At 41.8% G+C, this 19,758-nt stretch overlaps 4 protein-coding genes and 1 non-coding gene across 6 annotated transcripts; 2 read left to right on the forward strand and 3 right to left on the reverse strand.

Annotated features, from left to right (window-relative positions):
• Positions 1 to 944: 944 nt before the first annotated feature.
• DSEL (alpha/beta-Hydrolases superfamily protein) lies at positions 945 to 3,346 on the reverse strand. The gene is made up of 2 exons (XM_078575432.1): positions 2,527 to 3,346; positions 945 to 1,736 (listed from the first exon to the last, which is right to left on the reverse strand). Exons 1-2 carry the CDS (start codon positions 3,157 to 3,159, stop codon positions 1,086 to 1,088), a joined length of 1,284 nt encoding a protein of 427 aa, XP_078431558.1. The 5' UTR covers positions 3,160 to 3,346; the 3' UTR covers positions 945 to 1,085.
• Positions 3,347 to 7,019: 3,673 nt separating this feature from the next.
• On the forward strand, positions 7,020 to 9,733 carry LOC144703287 (Tetratricopeptide repeat (TPR)-like superfamily protein). Its single transcript, XM_078575431.1, has 6 exons — positions 7,020 to 8,250; positions 8,439 to 8,570; positions 8,645 to 8,826; positions 8,922 to 9,033; positions 9,274 to 9,408; positions 9,489 to 9,733. The coding sequence occupies exons 1-6, from the start codon at positions 7,162 to 7,164 to the stop codon at positions 9,588 to 9,590; spliced, it is 1,752 nt and encodes a 583-aa protein (XP_078431557.1). The 5' UTR covers positions 7,020 to 7,161; the 3' UTR covers positions 9,591 to 9,733.
• Positions 9,734 to 9,851: 118 nt separating this feature from the next.
• LOC144703290 (50S ribosomal protein L34) lies at positions 9,852 to 11,113 on the forward strand. Of its 2 annotated transcripts, none has more exons than XM_078575436.1 (4): positions 9,852 to 10,151; positions 10,247 to 10,320; positions 10,425 to 10,536; positions 10,914 to 11,113. In XM_078575436.1, the coding sequence occupies exons 1-4, from the start codon at positions 9,898 to 9,900 to the stop codon at positions 11,041 to 11,043; spliced, it is 570 nt and encodes a 189-aa protein (XP_078431562.1). In that variant the 5' UTR covers positions 9,852 to 9,897; the 3' UTR covers positions 11,044 to 11,113. The 2 variants fall into 2 exon arrangements, with proteins under 2 accessions (XP_078431562.1, XP_078431561.1); XM_078575435.1 differs by having other exon boundaries at positions 9,854 to 10,151; positions 10,247 to 10,323.
• Positions 11,114 to 11,135: 22 nt separating this feature from the next.
• Positions 11,136 to 11,236, reverse strand: LOC144704002 (U6 spliceosomal RNA). Its single transcript, XR_013581698.1, has one exon. It is a non-coding gene; the product is annotated as a U6 spliceosomal RNA (small nuclear RNA).
• A 112-nt stretch (positions 11,237 to 11,348) lies between these two features.
• Positions 11,349 to 14,090, reverse strand: TBL38 (TRICHOME BIREFRINGENCE-LIKE 38). The gene is made up of 5 exons (XM_078575434.1): positions 13,560 to 14,090; positions 13,232 to 13,403; positions 12,976 to 13,151; positions 11,810 to 11,968; positions 11,349 to 11,744 (listed from the first exon to the last, which is right to left on the reverse strand). Exons 1-5 carry the CDS (start codon positions 13,841 to 13,843, stop codon positions 11,453 to 11,455), a joined length of 1,083 nt encoding a protein of 360 aa, XP_078431560.1. The 5' UTR covers positions 13,844 to 14,090; the 3' UTR covers positions 11,349 to 11,452.
• Positions 14,091 to 19,758: the final 5,668 nt, after the last annotated feature.

Consider the following 19,758-nt stretch of genomic DNA (forward strand, 5'->3'; position numbering starts at 1 on the left):
TTTTTCTACATGGTTTTCCCTATTCTCCATTTTTATATTTTTAATTGATTTTTATTTTTTTAATTTTTATTTTTGTTTATTTTTTATTTGCGTTTTAATTTTTTCATACAGTTTTCTAGTTTTTTATTTTTTTTTTAATTTTTTATTAGCTATTTCAAGTGTTTATTTTTATTTATTTATTTATTATTTTTATTTAAGTTTTAGTTTCAAATTTTAATTTATTTTTATTTTGTATTTGTGTTTGATGGTTTATTTTCATTTTGAATTTCTTTTTTGTAATTTGTTAATTGTGATTGGAAATTCGGTTGTGATGTTTATTTTTAATTTTTAGTTTCTACATTTTTATTTTATTTTTTAATTTTCATGGTTATAGTAGCATTTTTTATGTTTTATATTTTTACTTTGGTTTTGATTTTTTTATGTTTTTAAACTTTTCGTCTCCAATATTATATGTTGATTATTTGTATTTTCATTTATTTTTCTGCTTATCTAATTTGTTTTTATTTTTTATTTTTATTTGATATAATGTTTATTGTTTATTTAATTTTGATTATGTTACCATGATGTAAATTTTCCATGAGTATCAGTTCTAGTAAATAAACCGGCGAGCACTATTTGCCGGTACATGGACTTTAGCCGAGCCCTAAAGTGATGACACAGACGACAAGCCTAAGAGTTGGATACTGAAGCACAAAGCTGACTCATGTGTCAGTTAATAATGAGATACGCATATGTCCCATTAGCTTTATACCAAGCCACAGTTTTAAAACTCCATCCATGGGATTTGCCCATTCCTTGCTGGTCGACGAGTAGGTCATCCCCCATTATAGTATTTTGGATTTTCTTCCAGACGAAACCAACTCGTCAGTCACTCACCATCGTGAAAAAACCCGAATATCCGCCGCTAGATAAGAAACTAGAGACACACATAGAGACAATCATGGTCCAGTAAATAGCCACTGACATGCCAGTAAATTATTTCCAAATATAATCATCAGCAGCGAACAGTTCTCCATAAATCCAACGAAAACACACAAATAAGGCAACCCAACTTTCCCCACGCCAAGTATATCATAAATTATTCTTCAAACTATGGTAACACGGGCGATAACGGGGCTCTCCTCTGTCATATCGCTCTTCTCTTCTTCATGGTCCATGAGTCGCCACCGGCCGTCGGATCCCTGCACCATCCCTTTGTTCTTCTCCACCCACCACGAGGAAGGGACGAGATGCTCGTCTTTGAGAGTATCCAAGAACTTGTTCACTAAAGCGACGTCTCGTGGGATGACGAGTTTGAACTCCTTTCCGTTCCCTTGCGTCCCGGCGACGCCATGGAGGTGAACCTCGAGGCTATGCCAGCTCGCAAAGTCGCCCGGCTTCTTCAAGAAGGGGGACTTAGCCGTGTCGATGGCGAGCTCCACGCCTAAGTCTGCGTACCCAACGGGAGGATAGCTTGGGACGACGTCGCTGGCGTTGCGCACTCGCAGGAGACTTAGGCTGGGGAGTGCGGAGAAAACTGACTTGAATTTTACGTCTCCGGCTCGTGGCGACGCGAAGACGACGGCCGTGACCGGGAAGGTCTTGTCGAGCCGGTCTCTGGGCCGGTTCGCGCCGTTGGCTGCGATGTCGAACGCGTTGAGGGTCGCCATGGCTGCTCCCAGGCTGTGGCCTGTCACTGTTATGCTGACCTCCTCGTCTTTGAACTTCTCCACTAGCCTTCTTATCTCGCTCATCACCTGAGATTTTTTACCGGGCTTTTTTGTTTTTAGCAGCGGCACGGTATGGTGGCTTCTTGGGGTTGTAGAAGGGGAAATTTTAGTTTTTTTGAAGGAACACTATCTAACTGATAGTTGATGCTAGACAAATTGAGAATAGAAATAGTGCTCAAGAACCCATGAAGACTGTTTGGCACTGCTTAGATGCTTTGCAATAGCAAAACGCCAAGCAGTCTTCGCCAGAACACAGGAGATGTATAGAGTAAATACTCTGCAAGTATGCCAAAAGAGAATATAGTGGAGGACGAGTCTTGTCAACATGCCAGGTGCAGCAACTTAGACAGTTGTTAATTACTCAAGAAAAACGCCATCGAATGGATCAGCAACGCTCTCGAGATTGATGCCAAAAACCAATCAAAGAAACACTATCTAGTCGAGTGCCAATGATACTGACAAAGACGAGATTTTCTCTGAAATACAAACCTTAATCGTTCAGAGAAACACCATCGAATCAATCGCCAACATTCTCAAAATTGATGAGAAAACAAGCTAAGAAACAAAGAATGACTGGGTTTTCTCTTAAAAATGTAAATAAAATAGCTGCAAAAATGGAGATTACTAAAAATTGGAAATGGATAAAACGCATCAACTCGGAAAACGGAACAAAACGGATAAGAATGGGAGAAAATATAAATTCTTAATAAAATGAGAAGATTGATAAAATCAAAGAAATGGATAAGGATGGAAATAAAGGAAGATGATGGGGAAAATATAGGGGAAAAAAAAAATGAAAAATGGGTGAAAGGGGGACCTGGTCTCTGGCGCTGGACCGGTTGAAGGGCGACTTGGGGTCGTCGGAGGTGTAAATAGAAAGCCAGCCGCGGTGCACAAGAGGCGCATCGCCATGGCCGCCAGAAGAAGGCGGAGGCAGCAGCACCGTCGCAGGAACAGGAATAGCGTCTAAGTCAGCAACCCACTCAATAGCCTGAATCGTCCCCCGCCACGCCACCACAATATCTCTCCTCCCCAGACTCGCCTTCCCCTCCTCAGTAGCCACTGCCACGTACCCCATCCAGTTCGACTCCTTGCTCCACGCCTCCCTCGAGATGGGCCTCACGAAGAAAGCTTCTCCTTCAGGAACGCTCGAAGTAGCATAGAGAAACTTCGTCACCTCGTACTTGAACGGATTATTCTCCGATAATCCCACTTTCTTGAAGAAATCGCTTCGGTTATAGCGACAGCTGCCGGCGAAGCGAGACCTCTTCTCGCTGTTGAAGCTGTCGTAGGTGGACTGGGCCATGTCGCCGTATAAGAGAAGGCTGCGGCGAAGGTCTATGTCAAGCGGTTCTAGCAGCCCTTTCCAGCGGTCTCTCCCTTGGATATCTCGCCATCTCTCTGCTATGCTTCCTGCCATGTCTTTGCGTTGTTCTTCTCTCGCTGTCATTCCGTTTGAGCTCTTCTTGTAGAGGCTGAGTCTTGATGGGTGACGCCTTGTCGTTGCTCGGTGGAGATGCTTTCACGGCAGACTTTGCTCGCCTCGTGCGCGCTCGACGTTTTCGTTTTTTTCCTTGAGGTTTCCTGATCGAGGATTCCGACGGCGAGCACGCAAAGTCCACTGAAACTTCTTTTCTGAACTTTGATTTTGCTAAAGTCCAGAGTAAAACCAAGTCTGATAAGGAGCTAATGTTGTATTAATCCTTTTCACAGTTTCAAGAGGTGTTTCTGGATCAAGATTGGAGTAATGATTTTTGTATCCGACTGGGCATCCTGGTGAGGATTGAGTGCTGCGTTATCTTCACGTAGTTCGAGTTGCTTCAAAATACCTCTCTCCATTCACACAAAAACATCCATTAGAAGACAAGGAAGACACCGCGTGAGAGAAAGATTTACTAGCCACAGTCCAACTCTCTAACAATTAAATACTACATTAACTCTATCCTGTTTTCTTTTGGTCAATTGACATTAAGCGATGGAGATAAGTCAATCTGTTTACTTTAACTTATCGTCATTATACTGATGCCAACTTAGTAAAAAATACATTTTTTTCCCACTGGGAGAAACTCAACAAATTTCCTCGTGAGAAATCTCTTTTTCTCTTGGTTTTTTCATGGGAAAAAAGTCCATCTGTTAAGGAGACATTACCAAAATATCATGTTTGATGTTGACTGGTCAAGATGATTTTTGAATTTCTTAAATCATCATTGCCTCAAAATTTAAGCCAATCAATCCACTATTTGGTCATGTGTTGAACAATGTTGTATTGAAATGACCCTGGCGTTAACTTGTTACAAAAGATAGTGGCAGTTCCCACTTTTTTCCTATTCAAATCTTTTAGCGTACTTCTTAACTATACCGCTTGTTTACGTGCTACATATGCAGTGTATTCCTCTTGATATCACTGCCACTTTTGTTGCTTCGAGGAACTTCATGAAACAGCTCTTGATCAAAGCATAAAAATATATGGCTGTCGCCTAAAAGCCAATTTATTGATGCTCATTAGCAACTGGAAGCCTGAGATAGAGATCATTTTAGAAGCTGACAATATCTCCTGAAAAGTATCTATCTGGATACCAATCTGCCGAATATCTATGCTTATACCTTTTTAGAGGTTCAGATCTCATTTTTTGTCTTGCAAGAATCTTCTTGATCCACGCAATGAACTTTGACATGTTATATGGGCCCTAGAGTTTTTAGAATATGTCTACTCAGGCCTGGCATACTCGAGATCTTATGTTTTATCTTATCATATTTATTTTTCTAATGTTTTGAGTTGTATTTTCACGGGAATTATCATGATGAAGAGCCATCGCTTTTACTGGCCTACATAAGGGCCTTTGTACCATTTAAAGAAGATTATTAAAGTATTTTATTTTGTTGAGAATCTTATTCCTCCCCTTTGAGTTGTCTCTTTGTTAGAGAGTGCTCTAGTGCTTGTGGATTCAAGCACAACCTCCTCGTGGAATCAAAGGTTGGAGAAGCTAGTTTTGTCAATTTATGACTCAGATGTTTCAAGTAATGCATGGCTTATGGATTCAAATTTTGTTCCTACATTGATCGTGCATCAAGGCTGCGCCATATATTGCTTTTTGGTTTTTCAATCATCCATGGATCTAGTCCAACGATATCAACAAATCCAATCTTCTTAAATTTGGAAATTCTTCGATGAAGGAATCATAATACATTGTTGCGTTTACATATCTAATCATATCTAATTATTAATAATCATTTAATAAATCTACTGATAGCACAATGTCATATATTATATCTGTGAGATACTTATCTTACAATCATTGTATAATTGGTATTTTCATCTGAATTAGGATAACTTTCACTTGAAGAAAACTTCACATTTTAATGCACGAGTGTAAAGTCTGTTGTGCAAATTATTTAATAGATCTACTGCAGTGAATGTGCTTTACTTAAAATCTTGAAGAGTAATAAAATGATGAAGTAAGCCGACATATTATCTCAAATTCTTACACCATCAAAGCTCTGAATCATTGAGTGAGATACATGTCATATCAGCAGTGTATATAATCACATCTTATTCTTTAAATCTAAATTATTCAGACAGCATATCATGCGCTTATTTACTCAATAACAAATTAAAATCAGATGTAACATCAAAATGATATGCCTTGCTGGCCTTTTGACCAGCAGTTGCTCATAGGCTCCTCACTCCTCCCAATTTCAAGCCTTGCCACGGGTGAAAATATTTCAAATTACTCTACATTATGAATGTATGAGAATTTTTGTGCTATTATGCTGGATTTGCATTTATGACTGCTGCCACTCGCACTGAGCTTGTTTTATTTTGATGTTACATCTGCCCTTGAACACCTACAGGGCACCTACTCACTTTCTTAATCTTTTTTCTTCAAAACATCATGCGTTTGCATTTTTCTTATTCATGCCTTTGAACTCAATCCCCTTGATTCCTCAGTTTAAATTTTTGTTCTATATTAGTCCATTTCTTTTTTCAGTAATGATTGAACCATCCAGAGTCGTCCATCAACAAAACTTCTTGAAGAGATGCACAACAGTACCCACCACTCCTTATATTCATCGCTATTAGAAACTAAGAACAGTATCTATCTTTAGTCTTCTTTTTTCCTTTTTTTCTTCAATGGAGACTTCACCTACCAGCTTTGACTCTTGCAGAACTTCTTCAACCGTGCTTTGAGCCTTCTTCTGCCTTTCTCTGGTGTTCTGTCTTCTCTCACGTTGCGTCCGATTCTCTTTCTTCTTTCCTCTCTAAAGCAGTAGCGATTTCTGGCTCCGATACCACTAACGCAGAGTATGGAAAGCTACCTCAAAACAAAGAGAAATAGATAAGCTACTAAACCACCAACCCCCTAAACAAGGAAAGAGAAAAACAACTTGTAGACTCCTTCCACTGAATTTAGACCAGCCGGTGAAGTCATCACATAATTAGACAAGTTCAGACACTTGGTCACAACAACACTTCTCTACTCCACGCCACATGGAAGGAGAATCGCTTAGAATGATGGCGTTTCTCTTGTAACATGTGATTTATTTGAAAGAAGCACAAGGCGTCGCTTCCTACGATAGTAATGAGAGAAATCTAGAGAGATAGATGGGAAGAGAGAGAAATAGATAGATGGGTCCCGTGGCTGATGATTTATCAGTAAGAAGCACAAGGCGTCTCTTCCGATGACACTTATGAGAAAAATCTAGAGGGATAGATGGGTCCTTGGACTCATGATTTATCTGAAAAAAGCACAATGCGTCCCTTCCTAAGAGAATAATGAGAGAAATCTAGAGAGATAGATGGGAAGAGAGAGAGATAGATAGATGGGTGCTGTGACTCATGGTCTATCTGCAAGAAGCACAAGGCGCCGCTTCCGATGAGAGTAATGAGAAAAATCTAGAGAGGTTGAGGCGAGGAGAGATAGATAGATGGGTCCTTGGACTCATCATTTATCTGAGAAAAACACAACGTGTCCCTTTCTATGAGAATAAGGACAGAAATCTAGAGAGATAGATGGGAAGAGAGAGAGATAACTAGAAGGGTCCTGTGACTCATGATTCATCAGAAAGAAACACAAGGCGTAAAAGCTTGGTGGGACCCACGCTCCTGTTAACAAGACCAACGTGACGGAAGCGCCAATACTGCACTATGCGCTACGTCCCGTCCGTCACCCGTCCCGGTGCCGGTGAAGAGACGAAAAGTTTTGAATACGGGGGGGGTCCCGCGGGGCTGTTAAAGTGCACCGCGGCTCAGCAGACCGCTCCTTCTATACAAGAGTTGGAAATTCAACTATTCAACTCAGTTTGAAGAGAAGAGTGAGGGGTCTGAGACTGCGCCGCCGAGCTCCGCCGCCTCCGCCGCCGTCCTCCGCCGCTGAGATCTACTCTATCTCATCCTCCAGCCCGTATTCTCGACCGCCATTGTCGATATGAGCTTCTTCTGAGAAGAAAAACGATGGTGGCGGGCAAGGTGAAGGCGGCGATAGGGTTTCAGAGAAGCCCGGCGACGCCGAAGCAAGAACCGCCGAGAAGCTTCGTCTCTCCCGGATCTCACAAGGCCGGCGGATCTCAGCTCAAGTCCAGCGGCAATGGCGGTGCTCGCCCCTTCGGCACCTACTTCCCAAGAACATCAGCCCAGGTTCAACCCCGCCCCCCTGACACGGAGCTCGTCCGCCTCGTGGAAGAACTCCAAGAGAGGGAATCTAGACTCCGATCCGAGCTTCTCGAACAGAAGATTCTCAAGGAGACCGTCGCCATTGTGCCCTTCCTGGAAGAGGAGATCGCCTCGAAGAACGACGAGCTGGAACGCTGTAGGCAGCGCATCAGGGATCTCGAAGAGGAGAACGAAGCCCTTCGATCTGAGTTCTCCTTCTTGGAGGAAGAGAGAGAGGCGGAGCTGGAGAAGAGGATAATGGCCATGGCGGCGGAGATTGAAGAAATGCGACTCCTGATTTCTGAGAAGCATCCGTCCGCGACGAAATCGGGGCAATGCTCTAGCGAAATTCTCCCGACGGATTCGAAAAATGGCTCGAAATCGCCGGACATTGCTCCTAATTCGGAGGTGGAGACTGAAATTAGCAACTCCTCTTCGTCCATGGCTCGATCGAGAGCTCCGCGGATTCCCAACCCACCGCCAACTTCAAGCAGTTCATCTTCATCCTTGGTGATTTCTTCTTCCAACCCTTCTCCTTGTTCATCCTCTGCATCATCCGCGACTGTGGAAGGCTTTACCCAGAAACCAAGAACACTTCCTCCTCCTCCTCCACCGCCGCCGCCGCCGCCACCTCCGCCGCCGAGGCCGCCGCAGCCAAGCGAGGCCGGAGCGCGCGCCCCGCCGCCCCCCCCACCGCCGCCGCCGCCTCCGGCGAAGGGGATTTCCTCTGTTAGAGTCCACCGCGTTCCTGAGGTGGTCGAATTCTACCATTCTCTGATGAGACGAGATTCGAAGAGAGAGTCCAGCGGTGGGGTAACTGAGGCGCACTCCGCGGTCAACGCTAAGAACATGATCGGAGAGATCGAGAACCGATCGTCTTATCTCCTCGCTGTAAGTTCTTTCTTTGATTTTCTCTTCGATCTCTCAGTTTTTTGGAGTTTGTTGAACTTTCACGCGATGAACAGTTGCACAGTTGTTTGAAATTATGAGGGTTGGCGTATTGATTGCGGACGCGCGCGTCATGGGTCGTCTTTTTTTTAAAAAATTTAATTAATTATTTCATCAATTATTCATCGTAGATCAAGACCGACGTGGAGACTCAGGGGGACTTCATCAGATTTCTGATTAGAAAGGTAGAGAGCGCCGCATTCACCAGCATCGAAGACGTGGTCACCTTAGTAAAATGGCTGGACGACGAGCTCTCCTTCTTGGTACCCATTTGAGATTAAGTCCTTGGAAATTGGAAAGTTCATTTTTTTTACCCTGATTGCTGATTTTCGGGCAGGTGGACGAGCGAGCGGTGCTTAAGCACTTTGACTGGCCGGAGCAGAAAGCTGACGCCATGCGCGAGGCGGCGTTTGGGTACTGCGACCTGAAGAAGCTCGAAATGGAGACGTGTTCTTTCAAGGACGACCCACGTCAGCCCTGCAACTCCGCTTTAAAAAAGATGCAAGCTTTGCTGGAGAAGTACGTGCCCAGATGTCAATTATTCGATTATTGCCTAAGATTCACCCATTTTTACATTAGTCAATAATTCCTGCTACATCCGGGCCGTTGATCAGGTTGGAACATGGGGTTTACAACTTATCCCAGGTGAGGGAGACGGCGATCAAGCGGTACACCGCGTTCCGCATTCCTTGGGCTTGGATGCAGGACAATGGCTTTATCGCCCAGGTAATATTTTGATCTAAGTTTCGCAGTAGAATGATGTTCTTGATTGGGCTGTTCCTCTTTTCCTTTCGATTCTTTTCTCCGTTCGGTCGTTTTCCCTCTCTGGCAGAAGATTTCGAATCCGGGCTTTATATTTTGGCATTTCCCCCATTGTTCATCTTCTCTGGTTGCTTATCGGGTATTCGAATCTGTTATCTAGCTTGGCATTTATTGAATTTTTTTGAATTTCGGGGTTTTATCTAGATCAAGCTGGCGTCGGTGAAGCTGGCGATGCAGTACATGAGAAGAATCTCTGCTGAGCTGGAGGCTCTGGGCCCAGCTCACGAAGACGAAGGGCTTATGCTTCAAGGAGTGAGATTTGCCTTCCGAGTTCACCAGGTAAATTATAATCATAATTATAAGCATAATTATTATTTTGGAGATGGGTTAATAACACTGATTAGCAAGAAAAAACACAGTTTGCAGGAGGTTTCGACGAGGAAACCATGCGAGTTTTCCAGGAGTTTAAGGGCAAATCTCGCGGTTGCCTGCTCAGAAGCAACCAGTCAACGGCTAGATAGCGGCCGCGATATCCCGGTCAACATGTAAAGAACGGCTCAGATTTCACGCGCTACTTCTGCGTGACTGCCGTGTGTTCCCCCTTTGTCCCATATGGAATTCATTTTCCATTTCGTGGCAGCCTAATATATAATTTTATCTTTAATGACGGTGGCCGTTAGATCTCGGGTCAACGCAAAAAGAAACCTTCCGAATTCACGCCTTTTGTCCCATATGGAATTTATTTCAAACTTCCAGGGACAGTTCAGTATATAAGTTGATCACTCATTTAGTCAACGCTAATGACGGAAGAAATCGTTTCTGTTCAAGATGCTGGTCTTACTTCAGTCTCTTCTTCCCCTTCCTTCTCGATTGACGAAATACGGGGGAGTTGCTGGCGGCAGCAGGACCGTCCGATTGCGTTGCTCTGGAGATCGTCGACGTTCATTCTATCGTCTTTGTGCGTCTTCGTCTTCTCGCGCAGAATCTATCGTCATGGAAGGAGACCGTGAGAAATTTGGGGGTGGCGATCCGCCGATAAAATTGCTGATCGTGGAGATGGGAGTCGGCTACGATCAGCACGGGTAAGTGGATTCCTTCGCGAATGTCTTGGTTCTTGTCTCCGTTCAACGATATCGGACTGCATTATGGATCTAGGTTTTTTTGATTTTATTTTCAGACAGGATATTACCGTAGCGGCGATGCGGGCTTGCAGGGACGCGATTTCCGCTAATTCGATCCCTGCATTCCGGCGTGGTGTCGATCCTCTCTTTTTCTTTCCCGTCGTTTGTTCGATCGGTTCGTTTGAGGATTTGAATGTGATTTTTTGGAATTTCTTGGCTTTTATTCGCCTGCAGGATCCATACCTGGCGTGAGCTCGGAGCAGATGAAGCTTCTGATCAAGCTCGGGGTCCCTAGAGCGACGCAGCAGTTTCTGGACATTGAGCGGGTGAAATCAGTTTTTCCTTAGTAAGCTTCGACGCTCTCATTCCCCGTTTGGGTAGATTCCGCCTCTTCCCCGCTGCATTCGCTTAGCTGTTCATCGTTCTCATCCATCATATTGCCAAAGAATGGCCTTACAGATAGATCCCTTTTCTTTCCCCAACACATCAATAAATGCATCCGGTGGGGTTTCCCGTTTTCATCTTCAAAAGAACCTTATTAAATTTTCATCTCTATGGTCGTTGCCGAGTTACAGTTCGCGTGCTCTTTCAACGACAATTTTCAAACTTTTTGCATTTAATCGTCATGATGGCTGCTAACAAATAATCATAATACGCCGTTCTTGAACATCAGCGTAAATTTTATCGTTTCTATATTTAACCTCTGGCATATGGGCGACGCAGCGGGCAAATTATAGACGTGGAGATCATGGACGGGGGCATGATATGCTCCAGCGGCGTGTACCTCGAAGCCATGGGCGACAAGAACGACGACTGCTACGTGGTCAACGCAGCAGTCTACGTGGGCTACTAACAGTATTCTGAATTTTTTTATAAATGGACTAGTTTTCTGTCAAGTTAATAACTATTAATTTTCTACTTCACGACTTGTGCGTGTCGTCCTCGATAATTTTATCTTTACTATTCCAATTTGACTGACTGCTGATATCAGGGGCCACGCTAATCTTCTCTGTATCATTCCAATTTTATTGCTTGTCGAAATCAGGAACCATGCTAGTCATCTCCATATTGTTCTAATTTTATTGATTGTCGATACCTGGGGCGCTGCTAATCTTCTCTGTCTTGTTCCAATTTTATTGATTGTCGATAACTGGGGCCATGCTAATCTTCTCTGTATCATTCCAATCTTATTGATTGCTGATGGTCAGTGTCATGCTAACCTTCTCTGTATCGATCCAATTTTATTGATTGCGGACATCGATTCAGACGGATAGAGCCGCATAGAGAAGCTGGTTCCAGGTGTCTGGCACGCCGGCGACGCACCAGTGGCTGCAGTCCATGCCGGAGTGGTCGCCGCTGAACGTAGAAGGGTGGCCGTCCTTCCTCAACTGGGACAACAGCGTGATGTCGAGAAGGTTGACGGGCTTGGCCATCGAGCTAAGGACTTTCTTCACCACTCCTTGCTCCGGCGGCGGCCCTGCCGGGTAAATTGACCCACTAACCGGCATTGTTTGCTTGTCGCAGGTCGCCTTCGTGTCTCCCCAGTCTCTTCCGCTGGACGAGGTAAATAACGGTTAGTTGACGGCTAGATGAGTTCGGTGTGAGGGGGAGAAGCGGACTTGTAGTGGGTTGGGGAGATGCCCTGGAAGAAGACTTTGGTGGTGGTGGTGTCGACGTTGGCGTCGACCCACTTGCCCCAGGTGGAGAGGCCCTTGGAGAAGGCCACCAGCCTGTCCATATCCTTGTACATGGCGCCCCCATCTTGGATGTAGTCCCAGCTGTTGATCACATGCAGTTAGTTGGAGAGATCAATTAAGACGACGGGAACAAGGATAGAATTAAATACAGAGATATGGGTATACATCCATATATATATAGAGAGATATGTTGGATATGTATATACATGTACAAGGGTAGAGATATAGCCAGAAAATAGTGATAGGTATACGGATATATATGTAGGGAGAGAGAGATGTAGTCCCACTTGTGGTTCACAAACAGTTGGAGAGTTCAATTATGGCGATGGGTAAACGGATAGAGTGATGGCGAGGAGTTCAAATACAGATGACGATGGAGATATACATTAGAAATAAGTGCAGAGATATGGACATACATATATTAATTTATATAAAGAGAAAGTTGATGAAGTTGTATATATATGGAGGGAAGATATATATAGCCAGAAAGACAGTGCTAGATATACAAATAAATACAGAGAGAAAGAGAGAGAGACAGAACGATTTCTGTTGAGGTACGAGAAGATATAGAGCGAGAGAGAGAGAGAGAGAAAACGATTGCCTTGTAGGTACAGAGAGAGAGAGCGATTGGCATGGGGATAAACGAAAAGGCTATGAAGAGAGAGAGAAAGAGAGAGAGAGAGAGAGAGAGAGAGAGACCAAGAGATAGCAAAAATGTAAATGGGAGAGAGAGAGAGAGAGAGAGAGACCAAGAGATAGCAAAAATGTAAATGGGAGAGAGAGAGAGAATGATTGCCTTGTCTATAGAGAGAGCTATTGATATGGGGATAGAAGAAGAGAAGAGAGAGAGATCGAAAGAGAGAGAAAGAGATGGCGAAAGAGCGAATTAGAGAGAGAGAGATCAGAAGAGCAAGAGACAGCAGCGAAAGAGTGAATGAGAGAGAGAACGATTACCATGAAGGTACAAAGAGGGAGCAATTGCCATGGGGGCAGATGAAAGGGCTATGGGGAGAGAGAGAGAGAGAGAGAGAGAGAGAGAGAGAGAGAGAGAGAGAGAGAGAGAGAGAGAGAGAGAGAGATTGTCTCACGGTTGGCTGTCGCCGCGGTGAAGCCACCAGTGCCATGTGTTGAAGATGAGCAAGTCGACGCCAAGCCAAGCGCTTCCCTCTTCAATAGAATCGAGCTTCAGGACTCGCCCAACGCTCTCGCTGAGAATATCCACCAGGAAAGTGGTCCGATAGTACATCACCGAGACCCCGTAGTCCTTCACTCAGAAGAAAAAACAAGCCACCCCCGTTAACAAAATGCCCTTCCAATACCCACCCGTCAACAATTTCCCCTCACCTCGAACCGCAACGTCGATAAAGAGCTCTTCCGAGAGAAGGAAGTCCTCGCGTTGGGCGCCCCCGCGTGCAGCATACAGCAGAGAGACTGCCACTGGTTCAAACTCAGAGAATCCCCCACGAACATGATCTTCTTCCCCGCGTATCTCCGCAGCATGTCCGCGCCATTGAACCTGCACCCACAGCGACTCAAAACTCATAAAGTTGCATTTTTTAAAAAAAAATTCAGAAGAAAAAACTAGATGGGTCGACGAAAGAGTTCTAGTTATAAGACGAATAATGAGAGTAGACTAAGGGGGAGAGCTTAGAGACTATTGGAGTAGTCTGACCTGGGGAGATCGCAGGCGTCGGGCTTCCACCGGTACTTGAGGTAGGCCTTATCGGGCCTGCCGTACTTCTGACAGTCGAACTCGGGGTCAAGGAAAGGGCAAGTGGAGGAGTCGTAGAGAGGGTAGGAGTCGTCGGCGACCCAGCTGCCTTGGTACAAGTTGCAGCTCTGCGCTGAGGAGAAGTTCCGTTTTGCTCTTGAAGCCGCCGCCGGAGAGGCGGCGGAGAGCGCCGCCGCTAGTAGTAGAAGGGCGAGCGGGGCAGGCCAAGAACTGCTGCCCCCCATTAGGAAGATAGTGGACGTTCGGAAGTCGAGCTTTCTTTTATGGGGGGGATGAATTGAAGAAAGCCGCCCCTCCCACCGACGGCGTATCCCGTGACGAAGTCGGAGGCGCTGATTGATGCTCACGTGTAGACGCTAGATAGAGCCAACCTGGCGGCCCCTCTTCGCCTTTGTCTTCTTCTTCTTCCTCCTTCTTCTAATGCCCGTCTTCGGCTGGGCTTGGAACACTGTTATTTCGTTGGCCGAGGATGGTGCGCGGGGATGGTGTTTTCTTTGGCTCCTTGGGTTAATGTCTTCTCCTTCGCGCTGGCTAAGTTTTTTGTGATGGAAATAATGGGAGATGTCGTGTGGATGTCTCCTGGACGCTCGTAGAGAGGGGACCCCCGGGACCATCGAGACAATTGGTGTTAAAAGAAAGGAAATAAGATCTATGACAGCCTCACGGTTTCATTGAAGACACTCAATCTCTCTTCCTCCATCAACCGATTGCTCTCCCTCTCTATCTGTCCTTGTCTGTCCCTCTCTCTCTCTCTCCATCTTTCCATCAACATTTTGCTCTCTCTCTCTCTGTGTCTCTCTCTCCCTCTCTCTGTCTTCATCATTCCATCAACATTTTGCTCTTTATCTCTATTCCTCTCTCTCTCCATCTTTCCATCTACATTTCGTTCTTTATCCCTATCCATCTCTCTTTATCTCTCTCTCTCTCTCTCTCCATCGTTCCATCGACATTTTGCTCTCTCTCTTCATCATTCCATCAACATTTTGCTCTTTATCTCTATTCCTCTATCTCTCTCTCCATCTTTCCATCTACATTTCGCTCTTTACCTCTATCCCTCTCTCTTTATCTCTCTCTCTCCATCTTTCCATCTACATTTTGCTCTTTATCTCTATCCCTCTCGCTTTCTCTCTCACACCATCTTTCCATCTACATTTTGCTCTTTATATATCTCTCTCTCTCTCCGTATTTCCATCTAAATTTTGCTCTTTATCTCTATCCCTCTTTTTCTCTCTCCATCTTTCCATCTACATTTCGCTCTTTACCTCTATCCCTTTCTCTTTATCTCTCTCTCTCCATCTTTCCATCTACATTTTGCTCTTTATCTCTATCCCTCTCGCTTTCTCTCTCTCACACCATTTTTCCATCTACATTTTGCTCTTTATATATATCTCTCTCTCTCCATATTTCCATCTAAATTTTGCTCTTTATCTCTATCCCCCTTTTCCTCCCTCCATCTTTCCATCAACATTATGCTCTCTATCTGTATCTCTAATTCTCTCTCTCTCTCTCTCTCTCTCTCTCTCTCTCTCTCTCTCTCTCTCTCTCTCTCTCTCTCTCTATCTCTCTCTCTCTCTCTCCGTATTTCCATCCAAATTTTTCTCTTTATCTCCTCCCTCTTTTTCTCTCTCCATCTTTCCATCAAAATTATGCTCTTAATCTCTCTCTCTCTTCATCTTTCCATCAACATTTTGCTCTTTATCTCTATCTCTCTCTCTCCGTTTCTCTCTCTCTCTCTCTCTCTCTCTCTCCGTTTCTCTCTCTCTCTCTCTCTCTCTCTCTCTCTCTCTCTCTCTCTTCATGTGCCGAGATTCGACGGTCGCAGCGTCATTGCTAGAATGGGTTCAGAGGATAGGCACCAGATTGACTGAAACTTCACAAGTTGCGCTGGCATCTGCCCGCACTCGTCCCACAGAAGCGGTGGGGACTGTTAATGATGAAATCCGGGTACTGTATTGCGCAATAAGCCAGAAAAGTTTGGTAGTGCGAAGTGGAAGTATCGATACATCCTTACATACCCACCCACCCCATGCTAGAAGTTGGGCAGAAAGTCGTCCATCAATAACTTTAAGATAATGAAACCTTTGTTCTGTAGTCTTTGACCCTTTACCCGTATATGATCCCCATGAAAAGAGAGAGTAAACGAGAAATGAAGATAGATAGAGAGAGAATGTGAATGAGACAGAGAGAGATAGATAGAGAGAGAGAGAGAGTGTGTGAATGAGATAGAGAGAGATAGATAAGTAGATCGAGAGAGAGTGTGTGTGTGAATGAGAGAGATAGATAGATAGGGACTGTGTGTGTGAATGAGAGAGATAGAGAGAGAGTGTGTGTGTGTGTGAATGAGAGAGAGATAGACAGAGCGAGTGTGTGTGTGTGTGAATGAGAGAGATAGATATAGAGAGTGATGGAGGATTAAAGAACTTGTGGTCTCTAGTCTTTGTATGAGAATATAAATATATATAGTGAGCGAGAGTTATTGAGTTAGAATATATATATTGAGCGAGAGTTATAACTATATATATAGTGAGCGAGAGAGTTATATATATATATATATATATATATATAGAGAGAGAGAGAGAGAGAGAGAGAGAGAGAGAGAGAGAGAGAGCGAGAGAGAAAGAGAGAGAGAGACGTGAGAGAGGAGAAGTGTCATGGGTCTGGGATAATATCATATTTACTTCTTTTAACACAACATATTTGGGACCCATGTAGCTACTGACCCTCACGTATCATTTAACTTGGATTACCACACACGGCAATGGTTTCCCATTTAGTAACGTCTCTTTTTTCTATCAAATCGGGCCCTGCCTTCATCTTACAGTAAAGAGAAGAAATTTGAACTTCGCCACTCGATTTCGACCTTGACTTATCTTTTATCATACGGACGAAAGTATTTTCCTGCTCCAGTCAAATCTTACCATGTTATCGATGGTTGCGAGTTCTCCTTAAGTCATACGTATAAAAGAGAAAGTAACTGCATATGGGACCACGTCAGTGTCTGCCAGGCATTTATTTAGGCTTCTTACAGACTTCTGTCGAATATGACAGTTTTCTATTTTAATGTACATTAAAATTACTTATTAAATCATTGAAAAAGCAGGACGACTTATTACGCATTCTCTCTGTAACTCAAAACACCATTTCTACAGGACTCATCCAAGACGGTTCGTGGTAATGTGATAAGATAAGACTAAATCGTCCTTACTATGATTTAACTATTTGAATCTTTGGAGTATTCTAGCATTTTATAGCATCAACACAAAAGATTTTATTTTCATGGTTCATACATTTGTATTACTTTCTAAAAACTTTAAAGCTTTTACCAATTTCCGCCCGACCCTGCTTTGAATTTTCAAAGTCGAGTAATTCATTCCCATACTTGTAAAAAATTATCCTACTTTTCAGGCTTGAGATTTAACAGATTGTCTAAATCAGAATGTGGGTCTCACCTCCAATGATAGAACAAAGCATCAATCTGAGCGCATCAGTGATGCCAGTCTGATGGCATTAACAATACAACTCGAAAGCTTCGATACATGGAGCAAGACTACGAATAGATCATATAATGGTAGATGAGCAAAGGAATGCATATAAAGGGAAAAAAAAACATAACCAATGTCGCTGAGTGTGAAAATTCCAAATATTTATATGATTGCCCATGTTGACTTTTTTCATGTAATGATCATTTATCCTTGAATAGTGTCCCTCACATTGGAGAGTTTGCTTTCTTTATGAGGTCGGAAGAAGAAGGGACAAATATCAGCCAGATTTTTATAAATTGTGGACTTCATTGTCAATGTATAATTCCATTTTTTATAGATCGGGCCCAATGTATAGATGGATTGGTTTCTATTTGTCTTTTTGTGTGGATCAATTTACTGCTAAATATCTTTCTTATCTTGCATCACAGAACCTTAAGTTCTTATAAAAAATGAAAAACCATCTCTCATTGAGCTCCTATAAAGTTTAGTTGATATAATCTTAACCTCATAGAATCACGAAATGCAATTTTCAATACTAATCTTAGTTATTCACCCAAAAAACATTTTAATATTCAGGTAACTTAGTGGAATATATATTTATGCACTGATTCTTCAATACCTATTATTGTAGAATATTCATGTGGTTTTTTTCAAAATTTGCATATCTTGTACATGTTCCTTCCATTTCTTCAAGTAAAGCCCAACACATACCAATACCAATTGTATCACCTTCACCTTTCATAAGCCGGGACAGAACAAAACACCCATAAGGAAGAATTATACTATATACTCTTCATTCAACACACTTCCACTTTAGTGTTCGAGTGGACCCTGCTATTTCCTCTTTAACCATAATTATATATTATATTTTTCATAGATTATGGAATCACGTTTTTGTTGAAATAACTTTAATTCAGATTTCTACATATGTCTTTTTTAGGGGGTCTACATCCATTGTGTGGCAATGGAGTCACATCACGTACAAAATATTTATATATATAAATATATTCAAATAGGTCAATGCACGACTTCTTATCCACCCAACTTCATATTTTATGATTTTAGACTCATAAGTTTAACTGATGCATGAACATATAGAACACATTGAAAACCATGTATTGTGTAGGATGATAAATATAATTTTTTGACGCTCACTTGCCATCACCTTTAAATAATTATTATAATATTAAAATTATGCGATATTTATTAAGAACACAATATAAATTTTACAAGTAATCGAAATTCTGATTGAAACTTGTTTTAAAAAACTGAAGTTGTGATGTTAATAGAGACCTGTGGTAAACAAGGTAAATTATATTTCATTTGAAACTTTTTATTGACTCTATGCCACCAGTATTTACCCATTCTTCTGGAAAAAAATTTACATTACTAAACTTTACAACCATATTTTCCCAATTGGGTAACAAAAATATTGATTTATTTTCTAATTTTTTGGGGATTACACGACAGTTAAAATTGTGCATTAAAAAATATCAAAATAGGCCATAATAATGGTTTTTCTATATCATTCTATTTAACAAAATTTATGGCCAATTTAAAATTTGGAGATTAAATTATTTTATATGATTCAGGGCAACACTTTCTTTTGGACACAGTTTTCTTTAGTTATAAAAATCTGAATTTAATAATAAATTTGATTATTTTATGATAATAATGATTTTTATAAGAAAGCTTTATCAGGGTTCTCATTAAGATAATACCGATTTACTTATCTTAGAAAAATGAAGAATTCATTGTCTGTCTCATGGCTAAAACATAAAATTCACAACATCATGAGTAGAATATTATTTTATAATTTACCATTTTAAATGAAGATTTCCATAAACTAATTTAATTATTAAGAACACTTATAGAGATCATATATAACTGAAAATTAGCAGTTAGTAAATGTGGTAATGCTTGGTATTTTGACTTGATGAGATCTTAGCACAAATCATTGACGTTTAATTTGATAAGAAGTAGCAAAAATATCTACTTGAACATTTTTTTTCATCATACTTTATAAGAATGAATAGATGCATTGATTATTAGATCACATAGTGAAATCAAGAGTAGGGAGCCTACAATCAATCCAAGTTCCAGGGTAAAATAATCTTGATGCTTATAAAGCTGTGACTATTTTCATAGGTGTTTCTATTCTTGGGTGTAAGTGTATATTTCTGTATGATCTACATAATTCTATTTTATAAGTATCAGGAGATTCATTGAACAAGAGTAGAGGGCCAAAACGAATTATGATCAGTTCTTAGAAAGTTTTAAGTTACTCATGGAGGCTTGGATCCAATGACAAAGTGATGGCTCAATTAACTCATGTGGTAAATCCGTTGTTACCAAATATGTTATGTACCAAGTATTTTAAAACTAGCATCTCTAATATTTCATTCTGTAATATATTAGGCATGTCAAAAATATTTTATAAACAGTTTTTTTCATGACTTTTTTAAAACTTATAAAAATATTTAGGAAATTGGAATAATATGATAGGAAAAATAAAGTATAAATAAGTAATTTGATTATTGAATATATGAATATGATCACAATAATGATAGTACCATAATATGGTATGATTTTTTTTCTTTCATATAAATATTAAAATCTACTCCCCTCCGACAATCATATTTTAAATTTTTTAAATA

Source organism: Wolffia australiana, chromosome 5 (genome assembly GCF_029677425.1).
Source record: "Wolffia australiana isolate 7733 chromosome 5, ASM2967742v1".
NCBI lineage: Eukaryota > Viridiplantae > Streptophyta > Magnoliopsida > Alismatales > Araceae > Wolffia > Wolffia australiana.

Coding starts and splice junctions, on each gene's coding strand:
- DSEL (XM_078575432.1), bottom strand. CDS start 3,159: ATGACAGCGAGAGAAGAACAACGCAAAGACATGGCAGGAAGCATAGCA. Junction 1,737..2,526: donor GGTCCAGCGCCAGAGACCAG/GTCCCCCTTTCA, acceptor AAAAAATCTCAG/GTGATGAGCGAGATAAGAAG.
- LOC144703287 (XM_078575431.1), top strand. CDS start 7,162: ATGGTGGCGGGCAAGGTGAAGGCGGCGATAGGGTTTCAGAGAAGCCCG. Junction 8,571..8,644: donor ACGACGAGCTCTCCTTCTTG/GTACCCATTTGA, acceptor ATTTTCGGGCAG/GTGGACGAGCGAGCGGTGCT. Junction 9,409..9,488: donor TTGCCTTCCGAGTTCACCAG/GTAAATTATAAT, acceptor GAAAAAACACAG/TTTGCAGGAGGTTTCGACGA.
- LOC144703290 (XM_078575435.1), top strand. CDS start 9,898: ATGCTGGTCTTACTTCAGTCTCTTCTTCCCCTTCCTTCTCGATTGACG. Junction 10,152..10,246: donor GTCGGCTACGATCAGCACGG/GTAAGTGGATTC, acceptor TTTTATTTTCAG/ACAGGATATTACCGTAGCGG. Junction 10,324..10,424: donor GATCCCTGCATTCCGGCGTG/GTGTCGATCCTC, acceptor ATTCGCCTGCAG/GATCCATACCTGGCGTGAGC.
- TBL38 (XM_078575434.1), bottom strand. CDS start 13,843: ATGGGGGGCAGCAGTTCTTGGCCTGCCCCGCTCGCCCTTCTACTACTA. Junction 13,404..13,559: donor GACGCCTGCGATCTCCCCAG/GTCAGACTACTC, acceptor CTGTGGGTGCAG/GTTCAATGGCGCGGACATGC. Junction 11,969..12,975: donor CACCGCGGCGACAGCCAACC/GTGAGACAATCT, acceptor TGTGATCAACAG/CTGGGACTACATCCAAGATG.